Source organism: Taudactylus pleione, unplaced genomic scaffold (genome assembly GCF_031769625.1).
Source record: "Taudactylus pleione unplaced genomic scaffold, aTauple2 ptg000256l, whole genome shotgun sequence".
Taxonomy (NCBI): domain Eukaryota; kingdom Metazoa; phylum Chordata; class Amphibia; order Anura; family Myobatrachidae; genus Taudactylus; species Taudactylus pleione.
The window spans coordinates 17,343,277-17,365,000 of NW_028284658.1; the positions used below are offsets into that span (position 1 = coordinate 17,343,277).

The 21,724-nt window shown below is 38.4% G+C and overlaps 1 protein-coding gene across 2 annotated transcripts in view; it reads right to left on the reverse strand.

Moving 5' to 3' along the window:
• Window positions 1-336: 336 nt before the first annotated feature.
• LOC148514993 (protein MTSS 1-like) overlaps window positions 337-21,724 on the reverse strand; it is a 166,058-nt gene continuing 144,670 nt past the window's right edge. Inside the window, exons 10-14 of one of the 2 annotated variants that reach the window (XM_088480705.1) lie at window positions 15,512-15,626; window positions 12,981-13,106; window positions 11,071-11,221; window positions 8,663-8,689; window positions 337-6,048 (exon numbers count right to left, since the gene is read on the reverse strand). In XM_088480705.1, the coding sequence (XP_088336831.1) occupies window positions 5,324-6,048; window positions 8,663-8,689; window positions 11,071-11,221; window positions 12,981-13,106; window positions 15,512-15,626 (1,144 nt within the window). In that variant the 3' untranslated portion in view covers window positions 337-5,323. The remainder of the gene's footprint in view (window positions 6,049-8,662; window positions 8,690-11,070; window positions 11,222-12,980; window positions 13,107-15,511; window positions 15,627-21,724) is intronic. The other variant, XM_088480706.1, reaches the window with a different exon arrangement.

A 21,724-nucleotide genomic window follows, 5' to 3' on the forward strand; every position in this document is an offset into this window, starting at 1 on the left:
CTTTGTATTTTTATGTAAAATGACAGTGATGGGTGGCAACCTTGTAACATTAACTGTAGGAATTAAAATATGCCACAGAGATAGACATTTTGTGAGCTGAATAAGTATCCATGAGGAGGTAGCTATAACTTCACTAGGAACAGGTGACATTGCTGATGCAGCCAATAAAACCGCTGACAGACATTTTCCCAGAAGCTCCCAACTTTACACCACCCCCAGCTAGACTATTTGAACTATAAAACATAGTGCATGTAATCTGTTAATGGTTATTTTGAAGCAAAGGGACCCAAGTGCATTTGCAACTGAAGAAAGACACCATTTTTTTATCTTCTTTAATTTAAAGCTAAAATTGCAAGACATTCATACAAAATAATAAAACAAAAATATACACAATTTACAACGTCCAATTAAAACAGATAGTAATTGTGCCAAATCCTGAATTATTAACAAATGGCTAACTTCAATGTGGTCTTTATTTAATGAAATGGGAACTATGTTATTTTGTATTGACTACCTTTCAAATGTACATGGAATATGTAATTCTCTATAATAGTGCTCTCTACACCATTTATTTTTTTTAATGCAATGTTTATGTCGGAAGAAGCATCCTCTGAATTCTGTTTTGTTGATTTATATGTGGCCAGGTTGTCTAAATTCAAAAAGGCTCACTTTAATAAATAGTTTGCTCCATTAGAATGAAAATATGTATTTTAAGAAAGCCTTGACTGCACTGATGGGCTAAAACAATTTTTTTTTGTACTTGCATCTAAATTGATGGCATAAATGCAATGACATGGCCTGACGATTTGTTCTTCAAATTTAAACAGTTATAACAGCACTCAAAATATAGATGAATATTTTAAATGGAAACCCAGACCTGCTGAGTCCATTATAATAATTATAAAAAAAACCCTACTTTACAAATATTACCTAGGTTTTTTTTTTTCTCCAGCAGATTTAAACTTTTTTCAAGCGCACAATTAAAATCAGTTTCCTTTGTACAGTTTCTTATATATATATTTTTTTTAATGGCAAATCACAAATAAGAAAAAGAAAACCATCTAAAAACTAATTTGGAATTACCAAACTTTGTTATAAAGTAATCAAAATTATCTCTACTCTAGACTATAAAGAAATATTTGTACATCTGTGTTTAATTAAAGATTTAGCCTTTTCCCTCAAAGTAAAAGTTTAACTACAGTAGATGTGTTGTGGTTTTTTTTCACAACTTTTTTTTTGCTGTTAAATACAATCTTAACAACTTAATGCAGAATCATGTAAAATATCTTGGAACCCCAAAATAAAGTAGTACAGAATCTATTCCCTATGCAGGAATACTTAAAATAAGTCAATGAAAGTCACAAGTATATTTACAAGTCATAAACCGATATTTGAAAGGAAAACAACAAAAACAAAAAAATATTCCAGATAACAATTTACCAAAGTACAAATATAAAAATGTAACCTGTTCTGAAAATCAATGCAAGCATATTTTTCTGCAGGGCATGAATAAAGCTTTTTAAATAGAGCAAAATGGGAGGGGGGGGGGGGGGGGGCGCGATGTGTAAAACCTTTTAAAGATTGGAGAAGTTGTCCATAGCAACTAATCAAATTCTAGCTAGCATTTATCAAATGCATTCTATAAAATGCTAGGTAAAAGCGGATTGCTTGCTATGGATTACTTTCTCAGCTTGTCCACTCTTTGGAAGGTTTGATACATCTCCTCCAAAGTTTTAGAAGTAATTGGTTAGATTAACATTCAGAAATGTGTGCCAGATTCCTCATTGAAAGGCTCAGTCACACCTATCTGCTGGTTCTAACCACTAACGCCTGAAAAAACGCATGAGTTTTAAAAACAATGGTTTCTTATAGGCTCGTTCCCACCATTACATTCTAAAACTTATATACCGGCCTTAAAATGTTAAACTGTGATATTATAACCTATTCCTACCAGTACATTACATTATAATGATAAAAGTGCAACATATGAAAACGCATTAGCTTCATATGTTTCTACCCATTTTCCCAGTGCATGTGTGTGAACAATGCACAATGTTAATTAAGGTGACAATGGAATATCAATATCAGATACAATATGGGATCAGAAGTAAAGGTTCTGACCCATCTACTATATATGCTTCATCTTTAGATGGAACAGTTTAATTTTTATATTATAATAACTCCTCTTCCTTTTAAAGACCATATAGTGCCAACTACATCTCTTTGCACAAGAGGCATAGATGACAACGGGTGTATAAAGGGTAGTAGTTAGATATTAAGGGGTCTATTTATCATCCTATATTTGCGGCTATGTCCCCAAAAAACGGGGGTTAACTGCAAATATTTAGTATGCGCCAGATGCATTAAGGAGGGACCGCAGCAGGTATCTCCAATACCTGCTGTGATCCCGCCATTCCCGCTTGCAACCACATCCCCCATTGGTTTCTATAGGGGATGCGATGCTGCCAGATTTACCAATATCTGAAATGCGATGCATTCCTGATATTGGCCCCCGCAGCTAATGCCATCTGTAGCCTATGGGCTACACACCGCATAAGCCGGCGGAGGGTTACGGAGGAAACCTCCCCTGGCAATGGCCACCGCACGTGTGTGTTGAGCGGGACTGCGCATGCGTGGCGGCTCTCTGGCACATCGCAGCGGCGGGCTCCTTTCGAAGCCCCTCTCCCTGCATGTGCTGTATAATACATCCTGGAACTATGATCGCATCTTGCAAAGCGATCATGGGCGGTACTGGCATACCCAGATAACATTGCACGTGCATCATTAATAAATGTGGGCCCAAGTAAGCAACCCTCTGTTTCATTGAATGTGACATTATATAACTACAGATATAACTAATGTATAGATTAAATTTTGTTGCTTTTCTTTTAGTTTGGTGTGGGGGACTTGTAGTGTTTAGCAAGTGTCAAGATTGTATTCATTACAGTGGATGACTGAAGTTATTGTATAATGCCAGTATAGAGGGGTAATTAATTGAAATCAAACCCTCAAAGTATTTCAAATGCTTAGTATTGGAAGCACCAGCTCTGCAGCGTTAGATTTCAGTGACATGTGCTTAAGTTGGCCATTCACACAGATACCGTTTAAAACAGAACTTAAAGACAGATGCAGTGATGACCTCACATACACCAATAAGGGGTCACTGGTCATATGGTACCTGTCTGATCTTATACAGCAAGCCCGGTCAACCTGTGGCTCTTCAGCTGTTTGTGAAACTGCAAATCCCAGCATATCATCTCACTGATCAGCTTGTAAGCATGCTGAGACTTGTAGTTTTACAGCAAGTTAACCAGTCTAATATTGATTGCTCAAGATAACATCACCACACGCAATGCTACATTCATCTTTCTGGTAAAATGAAATAAATAAGTTGACCAAATCTCCATGATTGTCTAATAGAACTGCTAATAACCAATTTTCTGTGTGTATCAAAAATGTTTAATTGAGTATGGCCTTACAATAACTTGATGTGAATATGTATACTAAATGTAGGTTTGTCTTGATAATCTGACTATGTACCTATTTGAGGTTTAGTCTTCTATTCCTGCACTGGAAGTTTAGCCCAAACTTTCTAAAAATGGACAGTACAGCTAAAATAAAATTTAAATGGGGATTAGTAAAATGTGACATTATCGCTCAGATTGGAATATGACAGTTAGAATGAACATGTGACATTTCTCTCAACATATAAACTTATGCACAGTCTTGGTGCATATCTCAGTTATGGACAGGTAATTGGGCAAAAACTCTTGCAAAGATCATTGGTTTTTATAGAATGCTATTACAGCCTCAAAATGCACATTAACCAAAATAAATTTGCTACTATGCCAACCCTTTCTATGAATATCTTTACATATACACACACATATATAGATTCATAAAACTCACCTCTAACATGCCACTACAATACTGATGGCGGGATAGTGCATAGTCTTTACAGGGCTGCTCCCAAATTCTCCTTTATCCAATGTAACATACTGCTCTCTCTAGTAAAATATATCTGGCAGGCAGAAAATGTGAAAAGTTTATCCTAACCACTGAAGAGACAGAAGTTTGCCATCTCCATTGTAATAAATGTTAATGTTACCTCTGAATGCTACTCCGCTATGTCTTATTAAATGCACTATCAATGCATTTTTATTTTACGCACCTAATGGCCAAAGATGTGAATAATTTAAAATGCATGCGGAACTTCAAGCAAAAAAGAAGCTTACGTGAATGTAACAGTGCAAAATAGTGCCATCAGTTTCACAGTTTCAATATATGAAACAAATGGTGTGAATGCACCCAGTGTGATGCATAAAGATAATCATTTGAAGTACTGTAGACCCTGCATGTCTGTTAAATACAAATAAATCAACTTTTTTCAAATAAATAATTATGTTCTATAAAGTATCTATGTGCAAACATAAAAAACTTCTGGGATGCACTGTACTAACCTCATATGATAACAAGCTATTAGTTTGCAAATATAAATTCCACAAAAACCTTTAAATGTTCGGGAGTTGATATTTTTAGAAGTATATTCAAGGTTTGCCCTGTGGACAATACAATAAACAGCAGTGCATTATCCTCATTATATAATTTGGGCTAAAATACTGCAGTGCTCACAATGCACAGTACAGAACAATATAGTGAGTGTGGTAAATACAGCCTAGCATAAGGCTTAAGCAGGAGGAAAGGAGGCACGGCATGAAATGATGGCACATCAGGAAGGTTCCCATGCTCATCTATGCATAGTTACCAATCTGTTAAAACAAGGCTGTAGGAAACCAGCTCTGCAAAAGTCATGACTAAAGATGAAAAGAGGAGATGCGAATAATTAAATATTAGCAGTTACATTGAATTGTTTGTTACAGTTTGATTTCTGGATGTAGACACCCTTTAAGACTTCTGACATTACTGAAAAATGCCCTAATATTTGGAAAAACTTCTGTTTGAGCAGAGACAAAACATGTATACACTGCTTTATCTGGATCAAGGAACTCTGCCATCAAAGCACCAGCCTGAACTGACAAAAAAAAAATAAAAAAAATAACCTGATCGAAATCAAAAGAAATCTAATGCATAGCACATAATAAAAAGCACACAATAAAAAAAAAAATCCCCTAAAAATTAAAAGATTGATAGCTAACAAAGCTACTGTGTAAGTGGCAGCTAGCTGAGCCAATGGCAATAAACAATGGGAATTCAAAAGTGTACATCTTATTAAGTCTTTATAATAATGATAATAAAAATATTTTCTTTAACTGAAGCAAATAAAAGGCAAGTGTAAAGCATAGGGTTGTCCATAGAAACGGCCTTATTTGATTTGAGGAGCTGATCTATCATTGCTGATTGTTTTTCTAAGTCTCACTCCGCGTCTAATCATTGACAGCATATCGTCCTGGGACTCTGTATTGCCAACGTTCATGTTTTCCACACCACTCGCAATCTGCCCATCGCTTGGGGCAGATGTATCATAGGTTGGGGTGCTAGGTACTGCACCAGCGCTGTTTGCAAACACTTTTTGTGGACTCAAGGGTTGTGGATTGATTCTTTGAGAATAGATGTATGATTGCTTAGGTATAAAGGCACAATATGTTGTTTGTATAGCGCTGAGACTCTGAGCTGAGGAACAAAGGCCTTGCTTCATTTGCGAGATATCTGATCTAGGATCCTGGATATAGGAGAAATATTCACTGTTTGTCCTTTCACCAAATGCGCTTGTAGGAGCTTCTGGAAAAGTGGGGGTTTTAATGGGCACCACAGGTGTTCGGATGGGAATTGGAACTCCACTTATTGTGCCTCTCCTTATAGTGGGCTTGTTGGAGGGCTTCCTCTTTATGGTTGCGATGTATGGTGATCGGACGAGTGGGTCCGGCTCAGCTAATAGACTGACGGTTGAAGCAGGTCTCTTGGCCTGGAACATTTTTCTGTAGTTCTGGCTTATGTCGCTATTTCTGGGAATTGTGGATGACTTGTCAAAATCCAGTTGGTCCGTTTCTCCTTGTTCTCCATGCAGTGATATATAGTCATAGTCTGCAACTAAACAGAGAGGCGGAAGTTACACACTGAAATGGCACCAGATAAGCTAAATTACAAAATCAATTCAATAATACTTAAAAGGGAATAAAAGTTAACAAATAAATTGGTACCAAGCAATACCTTAATTAGATGTACACATCACCTTTATTTCAATAGAGTGAGTCATTCAGCGTTTTTATGAAATTACCCTCATTATCACATTCATTGATGTGTGATGAAACAGGAGATAGAGGGGCCAATGGGTGTATTGGGAGTGCAGGCCTTTTATTTATTAGCTTCTGTGACAAGACAGGCAGCATGAATGAAAAGCACTCATAGGACTGCCATATCACAGTACAGTATGTGATGCAATTATTTTCTTTACTGCGCAAAGATCATATCGATATTGATCATTACACTTTGCAGAACTTCCGCGGCAGAAGGTGCTGTAGTAAATGTGGAACAGGACTTAACGTTTCCCCAGCTCAGGAGATAAGGGGTACCAATGAGGACAAGAACATTTTCTATTTCTCTTCCAATATCCATTACTGGGGGGGACTGTAATGGGCATAAAAGAGGGAAGCTCGGGAGTGCAAAGAGTGTTCATGCTGACAGTTCTGAAACGGGATTATGGTTCCCATAGGACTGATCAGGGGTGGCCTAACCGCTAAATTGACCCTCTTCTGTCTGACAACTGGAGCACTGTTTGTGGTTGTGTTGGTTTATGTTTCACAAATGTTTACGTGAGTAAAAGCCAGATTTTGTCAAGTGAACATTATTCTGCTTTAAAAAAAATTCTGTTTATTCTTTGTTATGTATGAAAAAAAAACTAAAACGGTTTCTTTTAAAAAGCACACAATGTCTGTTTATAATATTGCTGACTCTGCTTGCTGTGAGTGAGTAAATGTAGGGTTTTCAAAACAGCTTAAACCTTATCGCAAAGCCACCAAGGTTTTTAAGTATTAAATAAACTTAAATCAGCAAAACAAGCTTTATACCAATTAAACTGCACACCACTGTATAGCATCAGGCAGACGCTTATGCTGGGTACACGCTAAACGATGTGTACCCAGCACGATCTCGCTGACGACGGGACCTGGCATCGGCAAGTGCTTGCAGATGCCGGGAGCGACGGCCATGCTCTATTCGGCAGCATGGCCATCGCTGACAAATGCAGGTCCGACGGACGATGTAGCAGACGACACGTTGGAGCACGCATAGTCAGCCACATAGCCGGTACACACTGGCCAATGCGGACAATATGTTGTCCGGTCCGTCGGATCGGGTGACATATCGTCTACTGTGTAAGTGGCTTTACTTTCATTGCCCCGGGGTAAGACATAAAGCTGGTAACTGTATACAGCTGTAGAACACAGGAGAGCTATGTCGCATCATAGGACAATAAAATACTACCTTAATAGTCTTTCCTCAGTGCCACCAAAGGCGCTTGTAATACCACAAAATGTGTCCGTTCAACAACAAAAATTTAACCATTGTGTTCGGAAATAGGAGGGGCAAAGTACCATGACAGGAAAAGAAAGGACATGTCCAATGTCAACCTACTTTGACATAAGCATGCCATACCCACATGCTCCGACAAACATAAGTCAATCACATTGGAGACAGCTGGCATGAATGGCAGAGTTATAAAGTATTTCCTGTAATATTTAAAAGAATTACTGAATCCCTGGGCGTAGGAGAACAAATACTCCTTTTTATGATGCATTCCCTACAATCTTATTTAATATAAATAACATCTGAAATTGTATTTTCATGAAGAAAAATGCTGAAATAGTATGCAAGAATAAATGGGGATGCTTCTAAATAGAATTACAAATGTATGGAAGATATTAGACTGGGTTAGGGGTGGAAGAAGGACATGCAGAATGTATTGCATTAATTTTTCTTTAGGTATGAGCAGCTCATACATAATTTGTTATAAGACCTGCTCATTTTATCAGTAGAAAATGCAAAGTTAACATTACAAACAGCACATTCCCATGTGTAATCAGTAGAAGTACCAATTAAGTTGGTCTGCTAATTTGGCCATAATCGACGCTTAAAATAAGACAAAAAGAAAATCATAGGCATAAAGACATGCTGCGACACGGGTGACAACTCGGAAGGAGTGTAATACAAATTGTAGTATTTACAAATGATCACCTGTAAAATAGCAGATTTCAATAGTATGCAGTGAAAGCAGGAGGGACAACAGCTTGGGTAGCAAAGCTCAACTAAAAAACTAGCATAAATCACAACAAATCTATTTCAATTTAATAGGGATGAATTGGCAATATGGATATACCACACTGCTCAGAGAGGACAGAAGCTGTTTAAGAGATTACAATTAATCAACATGTTGAATGATGGAAAGCTGGAAAGTGTCTGCATGATATTTAAACTTTTGTAAGAGCACTTGTCAACAATTCCACCCAACAACGCAAAATTAACATGTCTGTAGAATATATAATAAAAACAAACCTTGTTGGAAGGAGTATGGATGGCCGAGTTCACTATACTGTAAAACTATTTCTAGGAACACAACAATATTGCATGTGACAGGCACACCATCATATTATATATTATATATGATTGGAACAGCCTAGTCCAATCTAATTAAAAAGCATATTCTTACCAAAAAGAGAGGGGTCCTTCTTTAAGGCTGTGGAAAGAATGCACATATGTTGGTTGAGAGAGAACCAAGGAACTTATAAAGTAGATGTTTAAAAAATGGTATTTGCCAAGATTACTACCCTTCTAAACAAAACCATTCTGCTTTATGACATGGAGATTTGTACCTCTCCTGGTAAATCACTGTACTCTGTGCAATAGATAGACTAACCGGTGGCTGCTAAAATAAATCTAATATTTGTATTAACTTTTTCCATAACTGTAGGGTTAACAAACTGGAAAGATATAGGTAGCATGCCAAAGGTAATTCTATCTAAAAACAAAATAAAAAAGCCAAACCCACCACACCTCCAAAAAATACAAGAAAAATGAGTGTTTTCTATTGAATGTTGGGTTTATGGTTATGGTAGTTTTACAATGGTGGTAGAGATTCCAAGATATTATGAAGACACAAAGAGCTATACTTTTATCATCATCAAGAGGAGTGCTAATAGCATCTCTGGTGCAATTTCCTACAACGCTCAACCTTCTTAAACAAGTGAGAGTGGCCTCCTTTAAATGGTTGTATTCAATTCCAAATTGAGCACTTATGCACAGCGGACACAATATTAGGTACACCTATACACATGCTGGTTAATGCAAATATATACCCAGCTAAATCAGTGGCAGCAATTCAATACAACCCATGCTAACATTGTCAAGAAGTTCAGTTCATGAAATCAATCACCAGAACAGAGAAGAAATATGATCCAAGTGACTGACTGTGGAATGAATGTTGGTGGTTCGGGCAGCTCAGAAACTGTTTTGCCAGGAATTTCACACACAAAAAGTATCTATAAATTTGAGAATAAAGAGCAAAACAAAAACATCCAGGTATAGAAAAATTGAGGTCAGAAGCAAATTGCCAGGTGACGTCTAAGTCTAAGCCAATAGGAAGGCAACAGTAACTCAAATAATCATGTGTTATTTGAGTTACTGTGAAACTTGAAGTGAATGAGCAGTAGACAAACACCAGTTTCCATTCCTGTCAGCTAAGATCAGGAAACAGACGGCAGCGAGCACAGGCTCCAAATCTGGACAGTTCAATATTAGAAGCATTGCCTGGTCTGGGAAATCTATTTTGCGACATTTAGATGGAAGGGTCAGAGTTTGGCGTAAATACATAAATCCATGGATCTATCCTGCCTTGTAACTGTGAAGCCTTGGGATTTGATTACTATGACAAACACCGAACAGGGTATAGCTGTGATTTCCTGAGAGGTGGTAGTTTGGTAGCGTACTTTACAGTAGACGGATACGTTGGCACTGTTTGCACAGTGCGTAGCTTGCAATAAGGTACTTGGAGTTGTTGCCATTGTGGGAACAGCGTGTAGCGTGCATGAGAGGCACGGATATGTTGGCACTGTGGGAACAGCGCATCGAGTACGATGAGAGGCAGGGATGTGTTGGCACTGTGGAAATAGCTCGTATTGTACAATGAGATACATGCCCGTGGAGCAGTTTGGAATATTGGACACTAAGCTATAACTACACACGCAGCGTCATTGCAGCCGAGGACGGCGAGCACTACTGCAGGTCTGGAGACCTGTGAATGTAAGAGCGGACTCTGCTATTTGTTACTTACTTGGATGTGGTGAGATTCCTATCTTGGACAGACTGTACAGACATACAAATCTAACAATATTTACCACCGATGGTTCAGACATGGATTTTATAGTGTATTAGACTTTTCATTCAAGTGGTTTGCTGCTAGTATTATGCGATTATCAGGGTATAATCGAATTTTATGAAATGTTTTATTGGTAATGCAGCATTGCTATTCTTAATATATATGCTAATTAAATTGGCGTCTTGATCCTTTTAATTTTTCTACCATATTCAATACACATATACCATATTTTTTCATTAGCACAAAACTTTCTTTAAAAAAAAAAAAAAAATAAATAGACTGGAGGCAGAGCAGGCTGGCCAGTGGCACACTGACAGTGCCATCTGCCCTGGACCTCGGGGCTGTTGCCGGCGGCGGCTGGGGGTTATGACAAGCCAAGTGCCCAGGTGCAGTCGCACTGGAACAGCCCTCGAACCGGCCCTGCTTGACCAGATGATGCAGGGACGATTACAATGCAGCCACGGGTCATACAGACAGTCCCGTCCCAAAATTAGCTAACCGGAGAGGAGTGAGGCAGCTGTCACCAGCAGCAGCCCGCGAAAATATCTTGGCACTGAGCCACCGGGGAAAGGCGTTTATTCTAGTTTGGTGTTTTGTGTGTGTATTCCCTTTACACTGAAGATATTTGTACATCAGTGACTACATATAGTACATTTGTTTTCTATAAACATTAGTAATAGAATTATATTAGATAACTACACAGAGAGAAGCGTCAATATAATTGAATCATTGGAATAACTCACCATGAGAGGGAATGGTGTCCTCTGAACATGATGGGGTGGTTGTCTGTGTGCTGTACCCACTGGAACAGTGTAGAGAATCCCTGCTAAGTTGTATTTCCGAACTCAAACCTTGACTTAAAGCCAACGCCAAGTGGTCACGTGCTAGTTTTGGCTGGAATAATAAATGAGAATAGGTAACATTAGCACCAAGAATACTTCCGGTTCTTACAGAATTTGCTGGACTTTTGGAAACTGGCAAGCACAATACACAGTACTAAAGTCTACCAAGAAAAATAAATTTCAGAATGCAGTGGGCAACAGCTACTCTTTAACTGAAATAGCAAATATAAATCTAAATGCATAAGGAAAGCAGAGAAATAAGGTCAGCAAAGATATTTCATGAATATAGTAAAACCGAGATCTCTGAATATACAGTAGTCACACAAAGTAAAAAAATGAAAAAACCACACAAAAAAACTCCCCAGTGACTTAAGAAAAAAACCCACTAGATCTGCGTATGGCACCAATGAAAGGATTAATGTACAATTTGGCTAATTACATAGGTGGACAAATTGGTTGAGATCTAGCTTTATTGCAGATGAAATATGTGCAGTAATATTCTAACCACAATTACAGACATACTAAAGATTCTAGTCATGTTAAGGCATTGTAGACAATTTGGGGTAAGATACACTGCAGTATAGGAAATACATCCATCAGCCATAACATTACAACCACCTGCCTCATATTGTGTAGGTCCCCCTTGTTCCACCAAAACAGCTCTAACCCATTGAGGCATAGAGTCTACAAAAACTGTGTTTCCTGTGGTATCGGGCACCAAGATGTTAGCAGCAGATCCTTTAAGTCCTGTAAGGTGCGAGGTGGGGCCTCCATGGCTCTGACTTGTTTTTCCAACACATCCCACAGATGCTTAATCGGATTGTGATCTGGGGAATTTGGAGGCCAAATTAAAACACCTTGAACTCTTTGTCATGTTCTTCAAACCATTCCTGAACATTGTTTGAAATTGAAATTGTTGCAGTGTGACAGGGTGCATTATCCTGCTGAAAGAGGGCACTGCCGTCTGGTAATACAATTGCCATGAAGATGTGTACTTGGGTCTAGAACAATGTTTAGGTAGGTGGTACGTGTCAAAGTAACATCCACATGAATGCCAGGACCAAAGGCTTCCAGCCGCAGCATTGCCCAGAGCATCACATCAGACCAGGCCACCTTCTTCCTTTGCTCCATGGTCCAGTTCTGATGCTCATGTGCACGTTGAAGGTGCCTTTGGCAATGGACAGGTGTCAGCATAGGCACTCTGACTGTTCTGTGGTTATGAAGCAAGCTGCAATGCACTGTGTGTTCTGCCACCTTTATATCATAGCCTGCATTAACTTTTTCATAGGACCAGACAGGCTAACCTTCACTTACAACAATGAGCCTTAGGCACCCATGACCCTATTGCCAGTTCACTGGTTGTCCTTCCTTGGTCCACTTTTGGTAGGTACTTACCACTGCATACCGGAAACACCTCACAAGCCCTGCCGTTTTGGAGATCCCCTAGCCTAGTCATTTAGCTATCACAATTTGACCCTTGTCAAAGTCACTCACATGACTTTGCTTGCCCATTTTTCCTGCTTCCATCACAACAACTAGAACTGAGCATTCGCTTGCTGCCTACAATATCCCACCCCGTGATAGGTACCATTGTAATGAGATAATCAAATGTTCTTCACTTCACCTGTCAGTGGTTTTAATGTTATGGCTGAGGAGTGTAAATCAGCCTGTATCACTAGCATAATTTTGTCACTTACACTGAAATTAAACAACTGAAAAAAAAAAAAAAAAAAGGTATTTTTTTTTGCCGGACAGACAAATTTGTTTTTGTGTGAAATAGCCCTGAGGATCCAATGTTATTTGAAAACTACCTTAGCCATGACTTGCGGTGGTGGAGCCCGAAAGCCATCATTAGTCTGCTTTAATTTCAAAGTGCCATTATCTCCACTGGGTCCACTAGAGGGAGACACCTGTTGATTGTTGTTCATCTTAGGATCCTGTATAGAAAGTAATAGTTGGTGATATGTTGAACTAACTTTTTGTGCATTCAAGCTATAGGGTGGGCATGTAAAAGTCTGAACCTTGCAGGCATCAGCAAGATCACAGGGAGTCTACCCAATGTTTTTGCCTTTTAACAGATTGCCACTTTAAAACATTGGCCAGACTCAACAGAATCCTGCCAATGCTTGGAAGTCGCTGGTTATTAAATTTCCCTCTAGGTTTTATAAATATACTTGATTAGTCAGGAAAGAAAAGAAAAAAAAAGTCAATACTAGAATGTAATAAATGTCCTATGCATATACATGAAAACTGCAAAGAACTACACATCGCCCACAGTGAAGCAGGGAAATAAATAAAAAAAAATTACCAGAGCAGGACACACTAAAATAGCGCTCCACTACACTACAGAAAAAGTTTCTATAACGGAAGACAGAGGGAGGAAACGTTCTATAATGGAGGACATTGGGAGGGGGGGTTTGAAGTTCACTTAACCTGGCACACAGAGACAAAGAGGGGAGTATCTTTTTCAAAGTAGGAGCCCCCACCTTTTCATATGATGTGGCCCATTAGTAATTCTTGTTTAATGATCATGAGACAATAACACCATAAAAATGTGCCTCATCACCAAATGTACTCTATCTTCAAATACTGGAAACTGCACAATTACTTCAGCCTTGTTTTCAAGAGGGAAGTCCCCTTTTCCAAATAATGCCCTTCCTTAGTATTTACTGTCTGTTGATCACATATGTTTTTGAGATTTTTAAAAAAGGTATGCCTTGTTAGGGTACCATGTTATTCCTACACATTGTTTGTGTTTAGTTTAAGACAGTAAAACCTAAAAAAAACAAACAAAAACAAACATTTTCAACTGCAGATTTTATTATGAAACTCTACATGTAGTTTCATACTTTTTGCTATTTTGAAAGGTGAACTTATATAGAAAGATAAACCTCAACATTTTCAAGTTGCAGGTATAGCTAAGGGTGTTTTCTGGAAAAAAAAACAAAAAAAAAAACATTGCACTTAATGCTCTTTCCTGCCCTGCCCGAAAATGCTCCCACCTTCCCTTCCTCACCAGTGACTCAACTGTCAAAGGGAGTGAATAGAGAGCACTAGGGGGCATATTTACTACAGTGCAAATTTTTAGAAGTTGAGATGTAGCCCATAGCAACCAATCAGATTCTACTTAACATTTATCTAGCACCTTCTAGAAGGGTGGTTCTCAAACTCGGTCCTCAGGACCCGACACAGGTCACATTTCCAAGGTCACCCAGCAGGTGCACAGATGTATTCATTACTCACTGACACATTTTAGAAGATCCACAGGTGGAGTCATTATTTCCCTTGTGATTCTGTGAGGAGACTTGGAAAATATGCACGGTTTGGTGTCCTGAGGACAGAGTTTGAGAACCTGTGTTCTAGAAGATAATAGCTAGAATAAGATTGGTTGCTATGGGCAACATCTCCACTTCTAAAAACCGGCACTTTAGTAAATATACCCTCAGGACTGATATGACGTAGAGGAGGTAAAGGGAGGATGCTTCCACTTTCCACTAGTATGAGCACTCCTGTTGTCATTCAATCTGCTCTTCGTCCAGTGATTGCAGGAGGAAGCTCACACTGATTGATCTGTGTCACCATGCACTGCCTCCTGGAGTCAATGTATTTGGAAAAATGAGGTGCTGCAGGCACAGGTTGGTATGGAAACTGAAAATGTCGCCTTTGCCTCCCCCTAAAGGTACTCCCTGCACCTCATAGAAAAAATGGACAAGCCCGCAACAGTCACTAGTAATATACACATCTAAAATTTCCCGTGCTGTTGAAGTGGTATGTGCCTGTACTATCTAGCTAATAGCCAATTAAGTTATTCCCCTGCATAATCAACCATGTCACATTCTGAAGTTTGCCCAGGTGTTTTCTTCAAGATTTGAATGTTGAATAAAAAAAATAAAGGGCCCCATTTAACAAAAATACATAACTCCTTTGGCACTTGCTATAGATGGCAAGAGCCATACGGTCCCCCATTGCTGCCATTGACGACCCAGCAATAGCATTTCCAGCTTCAGGTAAGCCTTTCAGGCTTTGCTGTGTCCCCTCCGTGTGAAAGTGTCATACACATGTCTAGACTGGCTGTTGCACATGACACAGCAGCTCGTTGCTGGCAGCAATAGGCTGCCAACAACTAAACTGAGAATGCCGACAACGAGGGTGGTGTCGCTAAACCTTGCTGAAGCAATAAGTAAAGTTGAATACGTGGCATATTCGTATTATGTGATACTAAACTAAATAAGCCACTGGTATTAAGGTTCCTTGTTAAATAGGGCCCAGGTCCTGGTAAGGAGGTCGGCAGAGAAAAAGCCCTAATATTTTTGTGAAAAAAAATATAATTCATATCTCCTACCTGGAACATAGTCTCCAACATTATGGTAGAAGGAGGACGAATATGAAGAGCCTCCACTGAACTTGAGATGGAGTCCATAGATGGAACATGCCTTATGGATCCATGTAGATAATTACTGTTGGAAAAACAAAATAATTCACCAGTTGTTAAACATTCCACCTGATACCAGATATAATAGCATAAAACCATTTTACTTTATACCTAAACATGAAGGTTTCAAATGAATACATATATTTCTAAAAAAAAATAAGCAAACATTGAAAAGAAAAGTGTAATTGGAACAAATGTTACAGAGCAAGTATGTTACAATGAAAAGACGACATTATAATCATATTAGTTAGTTAATGGTTCTATAGTATACTTCACCAAATTTATCTGGCCAGCTATATCTGGAGTAGACACACCTTGGTTGAATTTACCAAGATAAACCATTGCCTCCGGTTTGGGACTTCATGGGAAGTATTTGCTCTGTAACTAAGAGAGACTACAATTCCCAATAAACAATCCAGAAGGTATAAGGCAATCAAGATTCCCATAGAGTCATACAGAAGCCAAATTACTTGGTTCCAAATACCTTGTGTTGCTGGGCAGCTCACGATTAAATGGAATAAGCTACCTGGGTCAAGGACTACACCAGGCAGGATCTGTTTTATAAAACTTTAAACCTAGCCTATCCGAGTATATAATATGATCTGTGTAGAGCAGGCTCGCGTTAATCTGTCAAAAAGTTGGGATGATAATATAGGAGAAATGTTGGGTGAAAAGAGTGCACTCTTAATAACAATAATGCCTAAATAACAGGATCCACTAAAAAACCCACAGAACCAAATTATATAACACAAGGCACACAGGGGAAGATGTATAAAGCTCTGTAAAATAATCAAGTGCAGTGTGATAAATGACCAGCCACTCTGCTCCTATAGCTTTCCAGAGCTTCATAGATCTGCCCCACAATATAGTAGAACGGTTCCTCTGTTTCATGGTTCAATATTCATGCGAGACTCTCATTCCATCCATCAACATAAAAAAGGAAATACAGGGAATCAGAGTGGTATCCAATTAGCCACAAACATTGTTCGGGCACTAATTGACACCCGCGATCGTCAAAAAACATGGATTTATTGCCGATTATCCCCGATTTTTGCCGAAGTTTGTTTTCGCCCTATTCTATTATTTCGGTCGAAATAATAGGATAGTTCTCCCAAAAACACATAAGCTCGTGAACCTATGTGTTTTCGCCTTTTTTCAGGTAAAAAAAACGGCAGTTAACGTGGATTCTTGTTCGGGACACATCAGGTCCCGAAAAAAATCTCGATAAGTGCCGGTGTCAGGCCGACTTTGGGGCTAGTTGGATAGCCCCAGGCGAGATAATTTACCGCGGGTAATTGGATACCTCCCATATTGTAGTACTCAATTTGTTTGATTATACCACCACCAGTGTGAAGAAAAAAGGTACTCCAATATTATAAAGTGCAAGTCCCTTCTAACAAAAGAAAAATGGTAGGTCCAAAACAAACACTCAGAAGGAAGGTTTTCACCCATTATGTCTGTGCTCTTACTCATTTAGTAGAAATAATGCCAATCACAAGATCATTTCCACGGACTGCACAACAATACACTGGAATCTTCTACCAAACATACTGTAGTTCCCATGATATAGATATTGAATACCCAAAAAGAATAGAAAGAAACCATTGGAGTAAAGGGTCAATAAGGCATTGTACTGGGAAGCATACCTTTACCTGTCCACTTTCTCAGATGGATAAATCATGCTGACACATTTATATTTGTCATACAAATCTTTATCAAAGCTTTAATAAAGATTTGTATGACAAATTAAGACGTGTCCGTGGGATCTTCTGTGCTCCCCTTCATATCCCCATCCAGACTGGAGCCAAGAGGAGTTTACAGCATGAGAAAGCAAACCGTGAAAGGACTAAACATAAGCAGGGACTGTGTGTACTGATACAAATAGCTCCAAGGATAATATAATAGATAAAATAAATAAAAAGGAATATATTGAAGTTGTAAAAGTATTTTTGGAATATTACTATATGAAGCCAAGGTGTACGAAATGGATTGCTCGAATGGCAAAATATTGGTCTTTGTCCAATTTATAGAGCTCGGAATAGTGGCCTTACTAGTATAATCACCTACAGCACAGGGAAGAATCACTGTACTGTGCATCGCACTGAATTGAATAGAGCCCTATGAGTTGGTAGTGCCATTACACAAAATATCAAAAAGGTAGTGTAACAGATGTCATGTTCCTTCCAAATCCAGATAACCATAAGCCATCACTAGAGGGAGCCCAAACACAAGATAATTAAACTATTGGAGAAATGGAAACACCAAGATGCCCTCAGCACTGCAATAGGACTTAGTACCTGTTATAAAATAGAAACTAACAGAAGGTTGCCATGGCAACACAGAGATGTTCTACTATGAAACCAAGTATCTCAAAGTTTACATGTTGCCATGCAACAGTGTGAAAATCTGATGAATAGGGTGAGGGAAAAATATATATATTTTTTATAAAACACATCCTTTAAATTGTTTAATGTTATAAATAAGAAGAACCACATGACAAGTAGGCTTTTTTTATAATGTGGTAAAACATATGAGATAATAAATAGAAAACAGGGTTGTGTGTGTGTGTTTAGGAAGCCAAGAACATTTTTCGTAAGATAACATTGCTTATAGGATTGTTTTGGATCTATATAATGAACTGGAAAGCCTAAAAGACCACCTCTGTTTCTGTAGTGTAAGTGAGATACAAAAGATTGAAATCATTCTGCCTTGGTGCATAATGGTTTGGCATGTTTGTGAAAATATATTATTACAGAGAGAAGGCTAAACTATGTAGATATTTACAGCAACAATTACAAAGCCTCTCAAATAATACAGTACAGGTAATATCTAACAATACATTTTATTACATCAAATGCTGACAATTGTATCCCCTCCTGATTACATTAGAATACTTCTTCACCCAGTACTAAAAATAACTATTGGAATGTAAAAGTAGATGGCACATGAGAATGGAAGATATCAGATACACATTGTGCTGACCTATAGTAACCCTAATTGATTGAGGAATCTAAGCTCCCACTAATGAAGAGGCTGGGGGATTCTGGGTAGGTATAAGATATTGATGGCAGGGTAAAGTTACAAAATGTCTGAAAGAAAGAAGAGTTTACCCAGAGAAACTGTAAAAGGCTGTGGTGATATAATTTGTTTTAGTGACAATAGCTGCTTACAAGCCACAAAAAAAAGGACCATGTCAGAAATGTTTGCCCACTAGTGTGAGCAGGTTAGTGACTAGGTTTTGTCCACTAGATGTCACACACATTCTATTCTTAATAAAGCATAGACTCAGTAGGGAAGATGTATGCAACGGGCTGCTCTTGAACTTCTGTAAGCCCATGGCTTGCAGGACATACTTCCACAAAACTGGGTGGAGTACCACAGATTGCAAAAGTGGACTGTAAGCATTTCACAAAATTATTACTGTAACAATATAATGTACCACAGAATATCTATATATAGTATAAATTAAAGTCCCTGATGATAGGCATCTGTTTGTTTAGGCTAATTTCAAGAACCACTGGATGGATTTTGATGCAGTTTTAAAAATTCTAGAGAGCATTTGTCGAGGAAGGTTTAGGTGTATGAAACATTAATGACAAAAGCAAGCTGAACTCACATTTGCATCCATAAAAAGGTCCTTCTCCACAATATCCGCAGCATTAATGTTGGGTACATAAGTATGGTGTTAAAATGCAATGACTCCTAAACTATGACATTAATTTGTCTCATTTACAGTATGTGTGCTGAGCTAGCAGAGTTTAACAGAAGCTGGTGATTGAAGGTGCAAATGCATCATTGCAAATGAGCATTTTCCACTGCAGACCAAAATTTTGGCACCAAGCTGAGAGTGTTTTTCATCCTGCTACTAAAAGCTTTGATCCCCTGACCATTGGGCTGTAACTTCTTTCTAGTTACAAAGCTTAGATCGATGGTTCAATGTTATAATGATATACCCCCGATGAAGTCCTCTTTTGGACGAAACGTGTTGGGTTTCAACATTGTATATGAATAACATTTGATGTAAGCAATCTCTGTTAGAATCTACTTTCTATTTTTTATATGAAATAAATATTTACTTTTTAAACAAATTGTGATCTTAAAATATTTTATCTATTACTAATAGTGGGCCTTGTGGCCTGTTATATCTGGGTGTCTCTTGGTGTAAGGGTATTTTGCAGTGAAACCACAAGGAATAAGTGAACATCTTGGTATTCGCCACTTCATACTTCATTTCCAAGCTGGAAAGACCAACAAAAGAATTTTCTTGAAGAAGTCTCTTATTCATCCTTTCATTTGGGACTGATCGATTGATTAATTAGATTGCCATATTCATCATTTCTGTTTTCTATTTTATTACTTGGTTTTATAAACCTCTTTTTTAATAGTATTTATTTGTGCAGCGCCCTTTCATTTCCTTTTTGATTACCTTTTGTTGTATATCCGTCTAACAGGGATATTATGTGATAGGTGCAGCTGTTTATTATATTTTCTGATATATCTCGGATAAAATCTCTATAACAATTTAAGTGCACAGTGGGGACACTTTGTTGAGATATATATATATATATATATATATATATATGACAGCTTTGACATGAGACAATCCGGTAGTACTGGTTTTATACACAGTTCCCAAAATACAAAAGTCCCTGGTAAATCCACCAGGCTGCCCCATAAGCTCGGCACGTACCTCATTATATCAACCGATTCCTCAGTTACTGGATATATTCTGCAGCTGTACCTATTGACGCAGAACACTTTTCTTAAGGATACTACCTCATTTTTATTATGTCTGGACAAAATAAGACGGTCCTGGAAAGCATGATCATATGTGTGATGGATGTGTGCAACCTGTACACTGGAGGGTTTAAAAGCGGTACAGGATTTTGCAATAAAGAAAAAAAATACAGGAATTGGATTTGAACCTACTATTAATTCTTTTGGAATTAATATTGACCCGCAATTACTTTTTATATGACGGCGCATTTTATCTTCAACAGTCGGACTGCGCCATGGGCAGTAACGTGGCTCCGACATATGCCAACATATACATGCTGCAGGAGGAGAAAGATGTTCTTCAGTGATCCAGAGGTATTGAAACATTTTGTTTTTTTGTCGCTACATAAACGATTTGTTTATGTTTTGGACAGGTGGTGAACAGGCCTTCATTAATTTGATGTCCTCTATTAATACAAGAGCATCACCGATCAGATTAACGTATCAGTATAGCCTAGACTCTCAACTATATGGATGTAATAATTACACTACAGAATGGCAATATCATTACAAATGTCTATACAAAACAAACAGACAAAAATCACCTCTTACATGCTGCAAGCCATCATCCACAGTCATTAAAACGAGGCCTCCCTAAATCACAGATGATGAGGGTGGCCAGAATAAAGAGTGACTCTACAGAAGTTGAGCAAGCTATAGACCAAATGGTTACTAAACTCGGAAAGAGAGGCTACAATTTGAAATTACTGAAACAGAAAGAGGAGGTCTTGCTACTATCACGAACATCTTTGCTACAAACTACATCAAAAAAGAGAGATACAGTAATACCCTGGAAAAATAAATTTTCAACATCCAGTCCGGTGATACAACATTCCAGTAAGGCACTTTGGCCGATTATCGCATCAGACAAAGAACTAACATGTTTCAAAGGACAATGACCGATGGTGTGCCATTTGAGAGGTCATAGCATCAAGGACTTAACAGTCCGGATGGACATAACAGGAATAAACCAAGCAAAGCCAAATAGAACTTGTTTTCTTCAAAACCTCCAGGCTGCTACAAGTGTCTCAAATGCACCACCTGCAGAACATGATAACAGTGACAACGTTTAAGAACCCTCACAGTGGAGAAGTATACAAAATTACTTATATATTATATATTAATTATTTGTTGTTTGCACCAGTGATGCGGTCCAGCTGGGCTGCGTCCCGTTACCATGGAAACTGCAGTCAGCCGGCTGAGAATACGTCATCAGAGGGAGACGCGCCCTGCAGCATGCAGACGCGGGCGACTCCGGGGGTGCAGCAGTTCACTTGGGTGGTATAAAGGTAAGTGTGTAAGCTTTTTAACTTTTGATACCTTGACAAAAGGGCATAGAAGCCCTGA